Consider the following 21,780-nt stretch of genomic DNA (forward strand, 5'->3'; position numbering starts at 1 on the left):
TGTACTCGGTTTTTTTATAGTTTTCTTTCGTGTTCGCTGTTAGGTACACCATACATGAATAAAAATGTATTTGTACTGTAAATTTACAGTAATGTTTGCTCTCTTTTTCTATGCCTAATAGCAATGAAACCAATCTCCCCATATTATTAAAGAGTGAAATGAGAGAAAATATTTGCTCTCTTGTTCTGTGCCTAACAGCAATGAGTGTTTTCAATGAAACCAAGCTGTACATGTTAGTAAAGAGTGAAATGAGAGAATATATTTGCTCTCTTCTTCCGTGCCTAACAGCAATGAGTGTTTCTAATGAAACCAAGCTGTGCATGTTATTAAAGAGCATATGCAATGAATTGAACTTAAGTTAAGATCCTTCTCTTTGTTATCTGCATTCGAAAACAACGTAGATATCAGTGTATGAATAGTAAAAGCGAATAGATTCGATTAAAGAGAAAATCTGATAATGGAGAAGTAATCCGTGATATATTACTCGTTAGAGAAACAGTTATTGCGAAAGCGATCAGCGGAAGTGGAGTTAAAGAAAGTCGCTTTACCTTTTCATTACATACATCATTTTGCTTTGAAACTTTTCAAGTTTAATAGTTTTATAGCTCCGTTTGATTTTCAATCTAAAATGTATGAACTTTAAGGTTTCCTTATAGTTTCATGGGTCATATATTTCCTTTTTTATTTTACAAGAACAAATGCATTCTTCCTATTTATACAATTCCATAAACTATTGGCTGTTTGATCTCTCATCCGTCAATCTGTTTTTAGTGAGAATGCCAAATCACTATTGATAGTAAAGCGCTGAATAACTGCTGTGTACAGGGGACAACTGAATGATAAGATGTTCCAACATTTTGTTCAAGTTAGGATATTATTACGGACTTCTTGTGCCCTGCTATCAACAACGCTCTTAATCAGTAGCGATTCAACTGCTTGCTCTTTCATTCTTATTACTTGGATGGACAAGAATTCTGTTAAAGTCTCTTGATATGACGCCCCATTCTCTCTGGGGTACACACGTAAATATATATGTGTACGAAAAACACTAAACAGCAGGTAGTACAACATATTGGAGATTATCAAATTTTATTTTCTGCAAATGTTTCAATAAATTTCATTCTACACTAAACTCGTGCAATGTGGACTGTAGTGTGAGCAGGATAATCATGTAGTGCTCTGGGCAGTTCACTGACATTTTAATTGTGCGGTGAGCTCTGTTTTGATTAAAAAATGCACGCATTGCTTTTGACTGCTTGACTGAAGGTTTTGATTGTTTTCGCATCTGGGTATGTAATTTAACAGTGTTGTGCATACATTGGAATATATTAAAGTAGAATACTTTGAAGCTTCTAGAATAACTTTAATATGATTGTTCAAGCATTTGATGAACATAAGGGACCGTTTTATTTACTGCGATTGGAAAGCGTGATGTGTGACGCGCGATGGATATGAATGCGTTTTCTTCATTTCTTTAAATGTCTTTAATGACGAAAATTGCCGGATGGACTGGATTGTTTTTTGTATCCATGTGTATGATAAACTTTATATTCGTATGTTACTCATGCTTTGCTTTGAAATGTTAAATGAGCTTGAAAATTATTTTGTCTTCTCAAGTAAAATAAAACCAAGCCTTACCTCTCCGTTCTAACTTCTTTTAACTATTCCGGAATAAACTTTCACTAGCAAATATAATATTTTTTCCTTTTTAACGTTTTTTTTTAATGTTTTTTTTTAAATGTTTTTTTTTTAATGTTTTTTTTCGCGAAATTTAAAACTGTTGTGCTTTATATAAAGTCCAATAAAGTCTGCGTACAGTACGAAAAACTAAGGTATCCCGTATTAAAAACTACTCTTAGGGCTTGGGGGTCAAAAAATATATTTCCTGCAAGATAAAAACTATATTCCAGCTTTTTCTTGACTAAATATGAAGGTATAAACCAAAGATATACTTTAATCCCAAAAAAATAACACAAAAAAGTGTCAATATATTAATTTCGCTTGTAAATGGTTTTTCTCTCGGAATGCAGTTACGAAAATCGGTAGATTTGAAAGGTTTCGGGATGAATGCTAATTGGTTTATATTTTTCTAGCTCTTTTCAATATCAAGAGCACTAGTTTTCGATTTCGATATTTGTTATAAATCTGATAATATTTCCTTTTTTCACACTTTGATTCAGCTAATCGTTGCTTAGTTTCTGTAGTGTTTGGTAATGGAATATTCGTTGTAATCCAATGGTAAGTTTGTGTTAATCCTTACTTATCATTATTTCTAATTTATTCATTTATGTTCATTTTATTTTAGATTAAAAAAGAAGCTTACGTCTCCATTCATCGCTTCAGCAGAATGCGATATTTCTGTAGGCCAATGTTAACTTCATGGTCATTTTCTATAAAATTCGGTAACCGAAATATTTTTGCATTGCAGATATCCGCACACACACACACACACACACACATTTAAATTATATTTTATGTTATTCATTTATATAATTAGTATTTTAAATTATTATATTAAATTATACTTTTGGTAGGCAGGGCTTTACCCCGCCTAGGCCTATAGGTGATACCAGACATTTAAAACAATTTGGTAACGTGCCTGTCGCGGCACCTCAAGGTGGCTTGGGAAACTGCGAATAGAAAAGATGGAGAAAAGCAACGGTCAGCGAAGAGAAATATGTTCAGCAAGCAATTGTCAACCAGCCAAATAGATCACCTCGTATCTATGTTAAATAGAGATATCTATCGACTTTATATTTGGCAGGAACAGTGGAAGTTTCTCAGCATCTTTGTCGCGCTGTGCGACGTAGTTACTAATTTTACAAGTTTACAATAGTGTCATAGTTAAATTCATTACAATTCAAAAATTTTAATTCTCACAATTGGGCCAAATGCGTTCCACTTCCAAATTGCAAATTAAATCAATCACTTTGATAGTTTTATGCATATTTATATATATTGTTACGAAAATCCCAAATCCAGTTAATGTCAGCTAAGTAATTTTCGTAATAATAAATTTCCTAAGGAAGGAAAAATCAAATGAGCATTCGCAGGCGCCTCATGAAGCTGCAGGCCGATGAAAACGAATAGCGGAAAAGCAAACAGGTAAAAGCTAAGTGCATATTCGCAGGCTCGTCATGCAGGTGCAGGCCGATGAAAACGATTAGAGGAAAAACCAGGCTGGGATTAGATCACAACCATAAATTTAGGTATAGTAACATTCTTGTAAAATTGTATATAAATCGAATATTTGTGAAAAGTAGAGTTAGTCTGGCAAGAACGTAGAAGTTGAAAGTACGGCCAAAATAAATTGTAAATAAATATTCCTACTGTTGTGAAAGACAAAGTAGTAAAATAAAAGAACTTTGAAGTGCATTTCTCTTGATCAAAATATCCACGATCTAGTGATACGGACTGTGTCATAGCAAAAGCGAATTTCATAACAATATATATTTCAGTGAGACGATTGACGTTTGCCAGTTGTTCAATAAAACGAGATAGATCAGAAGACAGTCCTATTGTATTTCTCTCATATACTGCATAGCCAACAACAAAGAGTGTGTTTTAATAGTTCAACCTTATAGTTTTTTCTTATAATTTTCGTCTTCAGTATTAGTTTTGGGCGATGGCATTTCGAAGGAGATGACACCAAAAGAACGTGAAAAGGCCGTCCGCGAAAATCATCAAGCTTTAGCTGTAGCCCACGGAGGGCCAGACTTTTGCTGATCCTAATGAAAAAGTTTATCATTATTTCATCGCTTTCTTTAATAAAAATGTTGCTTATATAAATAAGCTTGATGGACGCAAGATGTTTCCTATTAGACATGGTGCTACGAGCGGTGAGTCTTTTCTTCAAGATACTGCTGACGTTTGCAAAGAATTTGTAGCTCGTGATCCACGCTTCACTGTTCTTGCTTTAAGTGCTGTCACGAGTTAATCTTCACATCTTTTATAGTCTGAGTAAAATTGCTCACCACTTAATAGGATCTTGCTTTCTTAAACCCTTTAAATCTTGTCAAACCTACCCTTTGATTTCCAATACAAAATAAATCATCAGAAAGAAGATTTTCTCTGAAAAAGCAATGTCTATCACAACTTTCTTGTTTTTACCTGAGCTATGCATTTTAATTTTATATTCTTCCTCATATCTTAGGGTAAGCTCCACCAAGAAATCGGCAAACTGGTTTAAACACCAAGAACGATAGAAGACTTCACTATTACTTCCTGGCAATTTATTTCACGAAATTTTCAGCATTGTAGACAACGCCTATGAAAAAATTGCCTTGTGTTGTTTTTATTATTAATTCTAAGCGAGCTGAGATAGGAAAAGGATTTCGCCACCCAAACGAGTTTTCAAAACTCGCTTCTCTCCAAATTTAATAAAATTAAATATAAGAAACTGGATCGATTTATAGCAGGGACAAAGGGCAAACAGCAAGCATATCCTGATATTTTAACACTTAACCGCAAAGTGTAAATGTTCTGGCAAGAAGATCCGAATCTTTTACATTTATCTCAGTTCTTATAAAGCTTGAAACTAACTTAATGCATCCTTCCATAATCTTCTTTATCCTAGTTTCCTTATGCTAATCGACATACGTAGATAAGTATATATAGTAAGAGCTCATTATTCGCGCTTGCTTTATTCGCGGTTTCACTATTCGCGGATTAAAAAAATGCGAGCCAATTCCCATATTCGCGGCTATAAATTTTGCGGAATTGTTTTGCTTCTGAAGTTGAAACTTATTTAAAAAAACAGAATTTAGACTTTAAAACACTTCTAGTTTTGGACAATGCACCAGGTCATCCTTGCGAACTTGAAACTATGCATCCAAACAAAAAAGTGACATTTTTACCTTCCTAGACGACGGCTTTGCTTCAACCTATGGGCCAAGGAATAATCCAGGCCTTTAAGCTCTATTACATTAGACGAACCTTCAAAATCATATCGGACAATATCGAATATAATCCTGATGTGAATATTATGGTATGCAGGAAGAAATTTCACGTAGCAAAATGCATCGTAAACATAAAAGAATCATAGGAAGAACTGAAGTCACACACATTGAAGTCGTGCTCTGCTCTGACTGCGGAAAATGACGAAAAATCTGCAAGTAAGTTTAAACTTTGACCGCAAACATAGCCGAAATCGCAAATGGAATAGGACGAGATGGACTCGAACAGATAGAATCAAGTGATATTCAGGAATTGCTTGAATCGCTAGATGAAGATTTCACTTAAATTGACTTGGAGGAAATATTCAATTAAAGAAGAGGCTTCAACAACAGCACTGGAAATGTGACATTTAATTTGCAAAATCTTAGTGAAGGTTTAAGAATGGCAAATGACCTTGGCGATTTCTTTATGAACATTGATCCGTTTATGGAACGAGGCAAATTGCTAATGCGACTGCTGCGTATCAATCTGAATTGAAGGAGCTTTTAAAAACTGCCAAGCAAGAGAAACTTACAAACTTCTTCAAACCATTGCCTAAGCCTTGAGATAATTAATCAAAATCTTGAAAAACTTTAATTAAACTGTAGTGTGATCGCATACTATCGTATGCGTCCACTTGAAGTGTGACAAAATTATGCCACTTCAGCATAACCCTTTTGATAAAATAAAATGTCACACACTTCACTTCGCATGTAAACAGTGATAATTCTGTTTATATAAGAATAATATAGTGTGTGATAAGGATAATTTAGTAAGCAATTACAATCCTGTTTAGAATAAGATAAGAATAATTTAGTGTAAAAATTTAGTATAAATACTGCCTAAGAAAATAAAGAAAATCAGTTCTCATCAGAGTTCTCATAAAGCAACTCAACCAAGCGTTTTACTCGCTAATAGCATTAGGCATTCAATTTGCCTGAACCATTAAGATTAATGACCGTCTTATGCCGAGACACTTTGGCATTATAAAAGATGGATAGACTTGGCGTACTGCAGCCGAGCAGCTTAGGGCCTAAACAGATAATCTAAACACATCATACCATATCAAGTCTTAATACAAAATTGATTTTTTTATATACTTGTTTTTTTTATTTTGTCACCTAGGAACGTATCCCCTATAAACCCATATAAATTACGATTCCGTATTCACGGTTTTTGTATTCGCGACATATTTATGGAACATATATCCCGCGAATAAAGAGCTCTTACTGCATTTAAAATGGGAGAAGTATATTCGTCTTTCGCTCATTTTCTTTTGCAGTAGTTTGTTATTCTCTTGCGAGTATTATAGCGATGATATAGTAAGTAAGCATTGTATAAGTAAGAACGAAATGGAATGGGAACTGATCAAATAACTGCTTGGCAAAGTCAATTCGTGTTCGAACAAAAGTATAAACAAGAAGAAGAGGACTTCCGACTTCCTTCTTCTTTGTGGGGGTAAGGTAAACACCGGAAAACTAGGATCCGTAGTCATCCGTTAGGCCCGAGCGCCGGAGACGCAAAATATGATTTAGTAGGGATAGAGAATAGTCTGTGCCGTCCCTGGGCGAGTGATCTTAGGACGAAACAGACATTTTAAGTTTAAGATATTTAAGTCATTTTAAGTTCAGTTGTAGGTCAATAAAAGAGTTGTATCAGAATATGAATGAGTGTTGGAATTTCTTCGTATTAAAGTAAGGACGCCTGGAATAGCCGCTGAGGCTATCCCAGTACCATTATTCGATTGAGAATTTCTCTCTAAATAGATAAAGGAAAAATAATCAACTTTAGAGGTTTCAAAGCCGGTAATGATTTTAGAGAACGATTGTCCATAACAATCGTACCATACTCTACACTACTTTTGGTACAGAATATATTAAGTTAATGCGGAAGCAGAAAGGCTTAAGATAGACCCAGAATCATAATCTGGATTGACCTAAGCCTGTCTGTCCATCTGATATCTGTCCTGTGTAAACTTGTGTTCAAACTACAGGTCGGAATTTGTGAGATATTTCGATGAAATTTGGCACGCTGACGGGCTTTGGCTCAAGGACGAACGCCATCGAAAGTGGTTCGCACCAGTCTAGTTCTTTAACCACTCCCCTTATAACGCCCTATTCTGAAAAGTAAAAAAAATTGGAAGTTTCTATATTTGTCGGCAAAAGTGGTTAAGTAGTAGTATTGCGTCATTCTAAATTGGTATGAAAGGATGATTATTTCGACCGGCTGGGGCAATTTTTGAACCTCCCCTCTCATAAAACGAAAACTGAAATTCATGCGACAAGAAGATGTAATTTTCAAAATGCTTCGTGATGAAAATAATATCATAATAGTAATTTAATATAAAAAAATTAACTGTACCAAATTTGGACCATGTCGGCCTATTTTTTGGATCCTACCCTAATAATGATGCTCCCGAAAATTGATGCTTTGTAGAGTGGAAAAGTCTAAGTAATTCGTACAAAAATAAGAATTGTGTTAGAGAAATGCGGTGTAGGATATTTCATGGTCGGCCTTGCCCGACTATAATGTTCATACTTGCTTTTTTAATGAAACTTAAGAAAAAACATTTCCAAATTTTAAGTATTTTTTTTTTTTTTTTTTTACATTCATTTTTTATAATTTTCTTCTTTTTTTTTATATATATATTTTGTATAATTTATAAATTATGTGATGTTTTGTTTTACATAAATGCCTTTTGTTCTTATTTATTTATTTATTTACTTATTTTGCTTATTTTGCTTATATTTTTTGATTTTGTAAAATATTTCAGCAATAGTTATTTTGTCATTTCTTTCAAGACTTTTTTTTTAACTGTTACCGATTTCTTCTTCTTGTTCTTGTGCAAAAAGACTAAATATGTACGCAAAAATATGTCTACATTAAGGGAAATATATTTATAATAGTGAATATCTTCTCCGCATACATATTATGGCGAGATATATATATATATATCTATATATATATGTAACTTAAGTTATGCACACATATACATTTACATTTGCTTAACTAGTCGTCGCGTATATTTATATTTAAATAAAATAAATTACAAAAGTTTGTGACTTTTACAGTTTTCGTTTTTCCTTTTGCATGGCAGAGAACAATTTTTGTTTTTCCATTAAATTTGTTTACAAATTTTATTTATTAATTTCTAAGATTCAATCTGTAAGTAGATTTAATGAATAATTTCATAATAGTTTTTTTTCTTTTTTTTTTGTTTAAATAAAATATAAAAGAAATTTACATACACATAAACAAGAGCTTATAATCGATTAATGATTTGTGTAAATGCATTTTTTTTTTTTTTTTTTTGTACTCTTATACCACTTGTGGTACAACACCTAGATGAATTTGAGATAAATCCACCTTTTATTATACTGATCGTTTCAGAAGGTGATTCTGCTTTTAAATTTCTTCTTCTGCTTGATTCTAAGCTTGTCTGCCCGTGTTTTGTTTTATTTACCTTCAAATTGGAGTCCGAAAATTTTTGAGATATTTTGATGACATTTGCTACACAGGCATGTCTTCGTTCAAGTACGAAAGCTAGTGAAAATGGTTCAGGTCGGAGTACTTTCTTGAACACTTGCCAAATGAAGTCTTGCTTACAAAACTCGTTATATGAATATGTATATTAAGCGAAATTGTGGGCCGTGTCTCCTAACGAAATTTGACGCATCGACGCTTTCTGACCCAACGACAAAAGCTATTGAAAATGGTTTGGATCAAATCGCTTTCTCGACTTCTTCCTATATAAGCCTACTGCTCGCAGTAGGTTTATTACTTGTTTTCTCAAAACCTTTGCACATTTCTTTTAATAAAATAAACTCAAGTCTTTTAATCGCTGAATTATTTTCGAATATTGAAATGTCTTTGTTTTTCACCCATATAGTTATGTAGTTTATAGTTAAATTTGGTTTATGGAGTTAAATTAAAATTTTACGCGTAGAGAGTTTTACCAGAAAGTAAAAAACAAAGGGCCGTTATATCCACTTTTGGATACTTGCTATCTTAAAGGAATTGTAACGAATTTGATCGGTTCGGAATTTTGAAACAAACAAACATTTACACGTCTTAAATATTTGTGAGAACATTTCTATTTATTTCTGTGCTGACCACCAATGAAAACTTGCGTCTCCTTTTCGGTTTCTTTATCAATTTTGGTTCCAGTTTGTGTTCCAATAACCGGCGGCGCTTTGGCTTTCGCTTTGACGAACAAGTGAATATAGGTAACTCCACGGAAAGTATAACGTTTTCAACATATTAGAGTATTTCTGTTACATATTTCGTGGTATACTTTGACTTAAATATATGAAATCTGGGAAAAAGATTCGGCAGTTTTTTTTTTTCCCCTTCTTTTTGTGAATATGACCAATCATTTAGGCAATGTCCCCAATTCGTGTAAAACGGTGACGATCAGAAATAAGTGATGAGAGAAGAAATTGTATGCCTTTGCCGACTGACCACTTACTATAACTACAACCAAAGTAAAATCTGCTGCACTTGGGATTTGAACCCGCGGACACTGACTTCTCGGGATTCTTACCTAAGGTGCGGAGAGTTATGACAATTGAGTTTGAATACAATTAGCTTGCCATTAACACTGAAATTGCTTTGGATTTGCAGAAGCTAAAAAGACGAAGCCATGAGTCCTTTCCTAATTTTTCGCATATGATCCCCCGCACCATTATATATTAAGTTTGTGGGAATGTGCACAACACACTCCCGGTCTAAGCTTGCTTGTGCGTTTGTCCGTTAGATATTCTTCGGTTCGGTCTAAAGTGTTTTGATGATATTTAGTACATCGGCGTGTTTTGATCCAAGGATGAACTATATTAACAATGGCCATGTAACGTGAAAAAGTTGAAAAGTTCTCGCAGGTATGTCTATGTTAAGAGGTCTGGTGTAGAGTATTTAACGGGGTTCTTTTTCTCCTTTTTTCTTTAAAAATCGTTAGAACACGTTAGGAAATCTGAAAATCGAACTTGGGCCCGTTAAGTTCGAATGTAGTGTAGTAGTGTAGTTCGAGCGTGAAGTGAGTGAACGAATACACTCTTCATGAAGGGTCGACTTTTTAAGGCTAATAATATTGACTCTCTAGAAACCTTTGCAAAATCTGAGACTGAGATTTACTTCTTATTAATTGTTTTCATCGATTTCGGATCGCTATAGAATTTAATTTATTTATGTCAAAACTGAATTGGTTGGTTACATATATGTACGTATTGTTTTTTAGATGTGGACTAGGGCAAGGAAATACAGCTTATAGGTTCAGATTAACGAAAAATTATAACACTTCGATAGTTATATGCGATCAGATTAATTCCTATTCCTATATAAATCAAAAGATGTCTGATCATATGGAATCATCTGGTTTGCAGAAGAAGAAGTATTTTTCATTTATCTAAAAAGTATTAGATTATATGGCACAATTTATGAATACGAAAAGAATTTGTACTCTTTCTTTTTGCGTAGTAGGTAGTTGTAGATAATTTATAAAATGGTTGAAAATCATCAAATATTTGTATATATTTCTCATAATATATAAAAATTTGCGAATTTATGGACAAAAAATTCGAAGCATAACAACTTACACCTTCTAAAAGCGAATTTTAGGCGTCTATCACTTTATTTTTATACCCTGCACACTACTTCTGGTACACGGGTATGTTAAATTTGTGCGGATGTATGCAGAAGTCAAAAGGACTTGAGATAGATACACATTTCATTACACCGATCGATTCAGAGTCGTTTTGTGTAGCGATTTAAACTTGTCTGTCCGTCTTGCTTTCTTGTATTTACCCTACAGGTGGAAATTTTCGATATATGTCGATGAAAATTTATACACAGTCATGTTTTGGCTTAACAGCAAAAGCTATTGAAAATGATTCTGACCAGAGCATATTTTCGACCACTTCCAATATAAGGTCTTACTTACAACAGTCAGTATATGAACAACTATATATAATTGAAATGGTGGCCGAAACTTGGTTCATTGACGTGTTTTGGTCCATAGATGAACGCTATTGGAATTTGTTCAGATGGGAGCATACTTTCGATCTCTTTCAAATAAGGTCTTACTGACAAAAGCTGTTATATGAACAAGTGTATTAGGCGAAATGGTGTAGGGTACTTAATGGTGAGCCGTTGGGCACATTTTCCAGCAAATTTTGATTTCATGAATGCGGTAAGAGCAAAAGACTGACTAACACTCGGACACTGCTACATCAATTCTGATTACTCCTATGTCTATACAAATACCATCAGTACGTATTCGTCTCTGTACATGTTTCTCTTTCGCTTTTGCTTTTCTTCTTGCAATGTAATTTTTCTCTTATTCATTTCAAAAAAGTTCATAGTAAAAAATTTTGAACAAAGTCTTAACTGATCTAAAAATCCTATGCAAGTTTGGAATCAAGATATGGTAAAGGGTTACAAGCATCTCAAACGCATAATGGTGATGTAACACAGAACAATGTACTTCAGTGGTAGTGGAGTTGAAAGAAAAAAAAAAAAATGTAATTAAAAATAAAAATAAAATATTTTGTGATGTTATAATGTGACATACATTTCTTATAGTTATAAATTGTTGAAATTCATTTAGAATAATACTAATTGTGATCAGGCAACAAATTATTGCTTTGAGTTCATATAAAATGAATCAAGTATTTTTACAAAATTTTTTGTTTTCAAATTTAAAAAAAAAAACAAAATACAAAAACTAAGGAATAGACGAACAGGTAATTACAACCTTCTTATTAAATGGAAAGTTTTTTTTTTTTAATTTTTTGTGTGTAAAATGTTTTTTTATTTCTTTTTAATATTATAACCACTTTTTCTTTGATAATAGTTTGAATTTAATGTTGAAGTGAAGAAGTAAGTAATGTAAGAAATGCAAGTAATTTTTTTTTTGTTGTGAGCATAAAGATTATGTGTATAGTGAGGAAATTATTTTAATTTTTTTTTTTTTTTTTTTTTTATGTACGAATATGCTGTGTTTTATAATCATTTTATTATTATAAAGATTTAGATTTTCTTACATGCAAAATATTTACAAACGTTTGAGTTTAAAAAAAAAAAATATCAAAAGAAAAAAAAAAAGGAAAAAATCACATTTTTATTTAGTATTATTTCGATAAAAAGACTTTTTTTTTTTTAATTAACAAAAATAAAAGAAAATGTTATCATATTTATGGCGAAATGTTTTGATGTTCAAGTTCAACGCCTAACGCATATTTTCATTGATCTATATGTTTACTTAATTTTCAACTAATTGATATCAGCTTTTTTATAAATGGCATTTCACATTCGATATGTTATCGCTTCGTTTGCCAAAAGACATAGACAAAAAGGAAGGCATACGTACAAGTTGATTAAAATTTATATTTTGAAAATGCTACCTATAAGAGACCATTAAACAGCTGATCGATTCTTTTATACGACTGGTTAGGACTTTTATCATATCGACCCTTCAACTCATTCTAAATATTTCTTTTAAATTTTACATTGATAGATGAATAGATGGTATGTTGAAATTTTCAAATTAAAATACTTGTCTTCAATGTCCTATCTTAAATCCTCGATGAAAGCGGGCGGCTTGGGAAAGAACGGAGTCACAGACGAACAAATATTGCTAAATCGGACTTTACACTGTTTAATTACATCCAAATCTTTTTTTACACGGTAAATAGATTCCTTTGAAATTTTTGCAAAAAATATTGGGAAAAAAATACTGGCGAGATATGGTAAATTTGGAGACATCTTCCACGACTTTGAAGTATTGTGTACGACTAAGAAGCTCTAAATATTTTTCCAAAAAAAGTATTAATCAAACCCATATTATATATGTACAAAGAAATAAATAGTAGTACGTTGAAAATTCAGTCCATAAGTACAAGGTATAAAAATTTCAATTGAAACTAGCGATAAAAATCAATTACGCAACCGTTCATCATTGCTTGCGTGTGTGTTTATTGCGGACGGGACCAAAAATACTATTATTAGTAGATATATTTACCACAACTGTCGGATTTGAATCAAATTCCCCGTACTAGACCAAATCAGTAATACATGTGTGGGTATAGACCGACCGACTTCTGATCGTGGTATTCCCCAAATTGTATTCTATTGTGGTGTAGATAAGTTTCTGTAAGACTCTATTAAAATTATAATTAAAAAAAACTTTTTTTTTTTTGGGTTCGTGCAAAAAACTGTATCTTTTCTTACTGGCGAACCGTGTTATTTCAAAATCGGTTAAAAAAAACCGTATAAAAAGAGTTGGGTGAATATCTACGTTTATACATTTTGTAAAGTCTTCAATTTCTACAAATTTTAAGAAGAATAACGTATCTAGTAGATATCCATCTTTCCATGGTGGATGTAGTTTGTTCAAAGGTAATGGCTATTTATTCTCAGACTGATTAATTTACATTTTTATTACATAACGTATTGTAATGGGTGACTGACAGCAAAGCAAGTATACCGTTAAGACATATAAAAGAGTTTTCATTAAAAAATTTTCCTTAAAACTTGAACTGTACCTTAACAACAATATTTTTTTTTTTAAAAATCTTAACAGGTGTAAAAACTTTTCCTTTTCTGCCATTTATGGTTCATGTAAAACTCTCTCTAAACAATTTTGCTTTAGAACTCTTGATATTTTTTTTACTTTTTTTTTTTTTTGTGTTTATTCTTTGGATAAAAAATATATTTCTGGGTTTGGATGTCTTTTTTTATTTAAAATTTGGTGGTTAAGGTGTTGCTTTCGTTTGTCTGTTGCTGATGTTGATGTATCTGTTTCTCTTTGAATTTTGCAGTTTTCGTTGTAATCGTTATGCGTGGCGCTTGCCTAAATATAACATTTAATGTTGATGTCGCCACAGCGGCCAATTTATTCGTTAAAAATACTGGTATTTTTAGAGTTTCCTGTTATTGTTAACATTCGAATTCGTTGGCAGTTATGGCACTCAAATCCTTCATTAATCCCTCCAAATTGGCCATCTCTTGATTCAGTTCTTCGGTTGAGGTACTCGGCGCTAATCGCTGTATTTCATCGGTGCTATGAGCAACCGATGGGCAACCTTGCAAACGATTCGGTGTAGCAGCCGAAAATGATGGCTTCTTATAAGGTGATTGATTTTGTGGACGTATTGTAACGGCAGGTGCTAAAAGAGAAGAATGATTTTAATAAAAGTGATATTAATTGTTATTTATCGAAAATAATATTAAAGAATGAACTACCGTTAACTTGATAAGTGATTTTGAAAAAGAAACATATCCGTAGTTGAAAACCGATTAAATTTTTCACTTTTTCTAAAGATTCTTGAACTCAATTATTCAATCATTTAAGCATTCATTGATCCATTGAATTATTCATTCGTTGCTTAAACGGTATTGATTACTCGATTAATTAATTAATTGCTTAATAAGCTGTTATTCTTTTTATCAATTTTTCTATAACTTTAATTTTACTATTTAAAGATGGTTCCTTCGGAAAATAAATGTAATTCGCCTTAAAATAACTTAAATCACTTAAGCAATTAGTAATCAATGAAGTTCTTAATTATTTAAATTATTTAAAGACACTTTTTAATCTTATTATTATTATTAATAAATTCTAAGGATAAAGTCTTAAAACAATGGCATCTAAAGCTATCGTCTTTATTGAAAACCTTAGCGTACTTGCGGGATGTGAACCCATAAGCATTGAGTTGTTAGTTGACACGCTCGGCCACTTAGGCGGCTTTTCTTTGTGTTCATTTTCAAAATATTATAAAAAATATTTAAAACCAAGTTTGGCTTAGCTTATGCAGTGCGTTCACAATATTCTCGACATAGTTTCAGCGAAAACTTTTTTTTTAATTTCAATCTTTAAATTCTACTTTTGAAATAGTATTTTAGTTGCCAATAAATTCCTCTTTTGCCAATGAGAGTCATTAATAACTTGGCGGAGTACTTGGAACAATTCTCTTTTAAAATATTTGAACGGTTGAACTTACTAAGTTTGTTAATTGGAGTTGAGGCGCCTGTAGGTGGTGGTCCAGGCACACTGAAACTTTTTAATGGATGTCCTCTTTTGCTGCTCTCTATGGTGGATACTCCCCCATTACTAATAGCACTCGAAGCATTAACTATCCCAACGGCAGCACCACCGCCACCTGCTGATCCAGGGCCGTTAGCGTTATTTGGGTAACCTGTGTTACTAAAAAAAAAAAAAAAAAAGAATAATTACTACCCGCTAGTAAAAAATCCTAATATCCAAGTACCAAAAATTAGCATCATAAGCCCCATAAGGATGTTCGGGTGTTTGGGCTAATGAATTATTTTGCGTCTGCGTTAAGCTTTGCTGTGAGAGACCTGTATCGACGTTTATATGTGGACGATTGGCGGAGATATTGTATTGCGTGCGGGGATATTGGGGTCTTTCCATGGTAGAGTTCATTGAAGTGGCTGCTTTCATTGCAAAAAAAAAAAAAAATTATTGAAAAAAAGTTCTAATCTAACAAAAAAAAAACAACAATTTCATCTTACTCATATAACCTGGCACATAGGACCGTTTGTCCAACGAATTAGTAATATGATTAGGTACCGGGGTATCAACATCGTAATCATGGCCTACAGAACGAGGTAATGTTAAGGCTCCGCTGCTGGAAGCACCATCACTGCAACCTATTGTAAACAACATAGAAGAATAATTCTTTTTATATTTAAAAAAACTTTTCCTACCAGGTGTTGATCCATGCATGTTTTTATCGATATTTTTCAATTCCATTTGATCATGATGGATCCAGAGATCGGGTGGTTTTGGTACACCTACACTATTCTTTTGATAGCTATTCGAGGATGGGAGGCTAAATGAAAGTCTGTTTAACTGTTTTTTTTTTTTTCATTTTTAATTCTTTCATAATATACCTCTTCTTAGTATGCTCCGGAGATGTGGGCGGCTTGCGACGACACATTATTACCATGACCAAAAAAACTATGAACAGAACCAAAGCAAACCCAAATACCATAACGTACAAAATCATCTCGTTGTTAATACCCTTAGCTATTTGATTATGCTCTTTCTTGACAACTGCCGCTCCCGTGGTATGAGCAACCAAGGCGGAGAACGGAGCGCTATTAGCGCCGCCTCCCATAATACTGCCGACTTTATTAATTCTGGCCTGTACCTTGAAGTAATATGTAGTGATTGGTTTTAAATTAGGTAACATGAAAGAGGTCTCTTCTCCCGTATAAGTTTGTATATTCCAATCACGGTCACGTTTATTAGTATCGGTGGTGTAGTAAATATTGTAACCACTTATTGGAAACACAGTGTGTTTGGGTGGCAACCATTGTAATAAAATATTTAAAGGATTTTGTTCATCCGTTTGGACGGTTAACTCGCGCGGCGGCGTTATGGGTATATTTTGATAGGTTGTATTCAACACGGCCATGGACCAAGCTGATTCGCGTCTACCCTTAACCACTTTAACCGAAAACTCGTATTGAGTATTTGGTCTTAAATCCATAATCATCGTGTTCAGATCGGTAGTATTATGATAACGATATCTACTTGAGCTTGATATGCCATACCGTACAATATAGTGACGATTATCAGTTACATGTTGATTTTTATTTAAAGTAGTGTCTATCCAATAGACCACTATAGAGGAACTAGACATTGTTATAGCTCTTAAGCCGACGGGCACTTCTAATGGTGTCGGTATGTCTATAGGATCTTCATCACGCGTTTTGATATTATCGTAGATGGGTGGACCGTCACCATTAATATTACGCGCTCTTAAACTAACAACATATTCTGTATTTGGTTCCAGATCTTTCAAGACATAATAACGTTCCGTTTCCTTAAGCTCTACAGTATTCTCATCTGGTATACCGCGACCCCATCCTAGGACATAGCTACGTATTTTTATTTCGTGTTGATGCGGTGGACCCCAATGCAGGGCTATTGTTTCTGCCCCTGGATGTATACCCATCCATACTGGTTTTCCCGGTACCTGAGTCTCATCCAAATCGTTTTCCAAAGTCATTACACGATACCATTCGGTAAAGGGTCCCGATCCATTAACTGTCATGGCCGCTATTTTCACTTGATATTCGGAGTTACGATCTAATCCATTCAGTTCATAATAGCGAATGTTTGCAGGAGTGCTCTTAACTTGCGGAGCATCTTTGAGTTTGCGATAACGTATCTTATAACCGGTTATTTGACCATTGCGTTCTTCTTCGGATGGAGGTTCCCAGTGTATAGTGATGGACTAAATATGCCAAAAGAATGAAAGTGAAATAAGAAGAGATAAAATGGAAAATATAAGTGAAGAAAAATTGCGAGCAAAGTAAGATTGCCACGTTGTGTGACTGTACTCTCGAGGAATCGAGAATGCTTTCACTGCATACAGCTAACGGTTTTTTTTTAAAAAGGGAAAATCTAAAAATATTAGCGATCCCATCTAATCTAATCATAGATGTGTGTGTAACAATACCTGGCATAATGTATTACAATATTTTTTTTTATAACTTACCGTTGAACTGGTTACTTCTAAGGTAACATTATTCGGTGGTTCTGATGGTGTAGAAGAAAACGTTTTCACTTTAATCTCTTTGGAAGGATCGCCCATACCATTCTTATTAAAAGGCACTACGGAAATGGTGTAATCGGTGTATGGTCTCAATTCGGTCAGTAAAGCATCCAACGCGGTGCTATCGTGATACATTTCTGCGCCATTATCACCTTCGGCATAATAAATACGATATTTTAAGATTTCGCCATTAGTTACACTTGGCTCATCCCATTTGACATAGATTTCTTTATGATTGCGAGCATAACCCTCCACATTACGTGGAGGGCCGGCTATATTTTCTTCAGGTTGTGTGACCACTTCTAAAGTATCGGAAGAATCACCAGACCCGAAATTCGTATTCGCCACAACACGAAAATGATAACTTCGACCAGGTATTAAAGACTGTATGCTCAGTTGCTGTTCATCATGGGACTTGGTAACGATTTTTTGCTCTCTATATAGGAAAAAAAAAAAAACACGAATTAAGAAAAGATTTTTGTCTTTAAAACTTTTACGCTCAAACGATTTTACTTAAAAATAAAAGAAATAATAAGAGACATTTTAAAATCTTTCGTCTTTCTTTCATTTATTTGTTCTTTTATATCTTTAAATTTCTCGTCAAGACAAATATATCAAGAATTCTTCTCTTCTTATTTCTCTTTTCCAAAAGAAAAGCAAAAATTATTGTTTTTTTTTTTTTTGATACGAATAAGAGTGAGGTTCAAGTATCCGTAAGATGGCTCACCAGCGAAGGGTACGCGAATGCTTTCAAGCGTAATAAGTAGGTATGTGTTTATGTCCATCTATTGCCTTTCCATGAAATTTACGTTTAACGATTTTAAAGATCTTCAATTATTCTTCCTATTTGCACAGGTTAGCTTGTAGTTAGGAGGAGGAAAACAAAATCCTTCGAATAGTTGGTTCGGTCGTTTATTTTCCCGACATTACTCAACAACATAAAATCCTTATTAAAAGAAAACAATTTGAACAATAAGGCAGAGAGAAAAAAAAAAAGAAAAACACGACAATATCATAGACAACGAGCAATTGAACATAGAGCGCTGACAATAACACTGCTTGTAATAAATTAAATTCTTTTCTTCTTTGACTGCAATTTGGCAAAAACAGCATCGTATAAATTGAATGAATGTCGACGGCCGCCTATGGTACGTGCTAGAAAGGACAGAAATATGCGTTCGAGAATGGAAAGCAAATGTAGAGGATTAGTCATAAAGCAATTGACTATATATATATATATATATATATATATATATATATATATATATATGTATGTATAGAGTAATGTACTCGTAACAGTAAACTGTGAATATTTGCAAAAAAAAAAAAAAAAGGCTGAGGAAGCATTTGCCAAAGGGACAAAACAATGTTAAGCAACAATTATAATTTGAATTCCTAGAAGTTCGAATTAAGTTATTTGAGAAGATTATTCAAAATTAGTCAATGAATGAAATATTCATTGCAAATTCCCAATACACAATTCTTGCAAATAGACTTTGTATTTTTATACCCTACACCGCGTTTGGTACAAGATTTGTGCTAATGTATGCAATACTCCGAAGGACTTGAGTAAACTCATCTTTTATTGTACCGCTGGAATCGGTATAATTTTTTGAATCGATTTTAGCTTGTCTGTCCGCCCTCTGTCTGCCTTCTTGTGTTCAACGTCTCAGGCTGCAATGTATGCGATATTGATGCAATTTGCCACGCCCAAGAATGACAAGGGTCATCGTCCATGGATATATATACAACATTCTACACCATGTTGCTCGACACAATTTTTCAGCTTCATATAATGTGTCAAAAATCGCAAGTTGTTCCCGTCTAAACATCCATTTTTTTTATAAAAACTTTTGTATTTGAAGAAATCCGAGAAGTATACCAATGTTTTTTAAACTTATTGCAGTATAATTATATATTAAATTCCTATTCTTGAATCGGTTTCCGTTATAGAATACTAAAAAGTAAACTTTGCCCTTTTCCCTAATGCTAGGTCTACGGAAACAGAGTAAATTTTCGGCAATGTCACAATGGCAACAATGAAAATAGGAAAACTTGAAGACTTGAAATTTGGAAAAAGTATTCCATATGAAATTAAAAACTACGTGTGATCTGTTCGCAGACACGCCCCCAATGCAGAAGAACCTAAAACAAATTCCGAAAACGCCGATAGATGTCCCATATTTTCACCTATAACCATAACCTCAAATTGCACCAAACTAGCAATAGTGGGCGTCCTGGAGAAAAAACAGGGCAGACATACTTGCTGCATTACATCACCAAAAATCAATATAGAGCATCTAAACATATCGGCTTCCTTATGTCAAATCAAGTTGATAGGTGCCGTAAGGCTAAACGTAGTTTTCATAACGTATTTTACAGTGGGTCTGGGCAAGATTTTGAATATCTTATATCGTCGTTCAATTTTGATCGAATGTTTATCGGAATTGGAAGAAATCTATCCCGATAAAGAAATGGAACGGAAGTACAATCTCGAGCATTATCTTAAACGATATAGGAGGGCCGAATACTTTTTCTGGAACTTTGCTATGTTTCTTATATCAGTTTATAACTTGGAGACTATTGTGCGTTCATTCTTGCAATTGTACCTTACGGGTCGTTACGGTTATTTGCTGTTAGTCCGGATTTACACACCGTTTCCTTACGATGGCAAGCTATTGGTCTACCTTTGCTATTTTACTTTGGGAAGCATAACTGGTGCTTGGATTGCCGTTATTATTGCCGCAACTGATTTATATTTACTTGGTTGCGTTTTACAATTGTGTTTGCATTTCGAATTGTTGACGAAACAATTAATGGAATTAGATACAAGGATATTGACTGAATCGGAAGCCATTAAAAAATTAAATGCTATCGCAAAATATCAAAGTGAGCTGATTAGGTAAATATATCTTTTCGATGAAGCTGTTAGTTAGTGATTGATTAATTTCTTCAATCTAAACAGATTGTCGCGAAAAGTTAATCGAACGTTTTCTGGCTCAATGATAGTCAGCAACAACTACCGCAGGTGCCAACCCTCCTAGAACGCTGCAAAAATTTCAAAATTGTATTGCTTTCTTAATTCCTAGTTGGCACAATTTAACACAAAAGAAATCCACTCAAGTAGATGCAATTGATTGTTTCACCAATGAATTGGTCTTAAGAAGATGTAAGAAGTGGGAAGAACTCAAAGAAAATGTATGTCAAAGTTTAAATCAAAAGGATTCTTCAGTTTCTTGTTCCACGACAAATTTGCGAGAAAGTATGCATATGATGTCAAAAGCCATAAAAACTGATTTTGAAGCCCTGCGGTCGCCGAAACTAGTTCTTGATATACGATCACTTTCACAAGCACAGCTAGATAATTTGCTCATATCAACAGTGGAGATAAAAAACAAGTTAGATTTTCTTTATTTAGTACAACAATGTATACGATGGCAATATTTGCCTTCTAATGAGGTATTGATCGCTTCTCTCAAATATCTAAGCACTCTATCAGCAGTACAGCAGATTGAGTCTTTTTTGGAAATTTGTAAACAACAAAAACACCCTTTGTTAGAAGCGTATACAGACTTTGCTCCATTTAAAGCAATGGCTTTATGGCGCCATGGTCGATCCGATATGGCACTAACAACTTTACATCAAGGCTATGACAAGGCATTGCAAGCGTTACACCACCAAGCGTTACATGGCCACCATCAAGAACTTCTTCAACATATTCAAGGCTATGACTCCAGTAATTTAATGGCAAGTAACGGTAATGGCAAACGAATGATTCGAGCTGCTTTTCGTACAATTATTGAGGAAACCTTGATAAAGAAAAGTGATGCAGTGTTAGTACATAGTTGTCAAATTTTCGATTAGTAGCCGGAAATTTACAGTCTTCCACTAAAATTGTAAATAAAGTACAAAGCCGTGTAAAACAGTAGGAAAAATCGATCTATGTATATATATATATTGTATCAATATATGAGTGCTACAATCTGGTTATATATTCATCTTACTATTAATTATTTATTGTTTGAATTATTATCATTATTATTAATTATTTAAGCAATAATGAATCAGTAAGTAAACGATTACAATTACAAAGTGCATTATTAATTGCGATCAATCAAGATTAAAATGGATTTATTATGCCAGTAAGCGTAGAAAATCTCTTTCGCCACAAATTAAAATACTAGATAGGATAACTCGAACAAGGGGGGATAAATACTTATTTTTGATACATTTATATAATAAAGAATATATATTACATTTCAAC

The 21,780-nt window shown here is 33.5% G+C and overlaps 2 protein-coding genes across 2 annotated transcripts; one reads left to right on the top strand and one right to left on the bottom strand.

Annotated features, from left to right (window-relative positions):
• Positions 1 to 13,667: 13,667 nt before the first annotated feature.
• Positions 13,668 to 19,716, bottom strand: LOC119644430 (neogenin-like). The gene is made up of 8 exons (XM_038043980.1): positions 19,622 to 19,716; positions 17,460 to 17,952; positions 15,844 to 17,195; positions 15,658 to 15,782; positions 15,463 to 15,600; positions 15,198 to 15,384; positions 14,931 to 15,133; positions 13,668 to 14,096 (listed from the first exon to the last, which is right to left on the bottom strand). Exons 1-8 carry the CDS (start codon positions 19,714 to 19,716, stop codon positions 13,867 to 13,869), a joined length of 2,823 nt encoding a protein of 940 aa, XP_037899908.1. The 3' UTR covers positions 13,668 to 13,866.
• Positions 19,717 to 19,990: 274 nt separating this feature from the next.
• On the top strand, positions 19,991 to 21,349 carry LOC119644432 (the record flags this gene model as incomplete). The annotated part of the gene is made up of 2 exons (XM_038043982.1): positions 19,991 to 20,405; positions 20,530 to 21,349. Coding segments are annotated over exons 1-2 (1,235 nt in total), but the record flags the coding sequence as incomplete, so codon positions are not given.
• Between the last annotated feature and the right edge of the window lie 431 nt (positions 21,350 to 21,780).

Source organism: Glossina fuscipes, unplaced genomic scaffold (genome assembly GCF_014805625.2).
Source record: "Glossina fuscipes isolate IAEA_lab_2018 unplaced genomic scaffold, Yale_Gfus_2 116793, whole genome shotgun sequence".
NCBI lineage: Eukaryota > Metazoa > Arthropoda > Insecta > Diptera > Glossinidae > Glossina > Glossina fuscipes.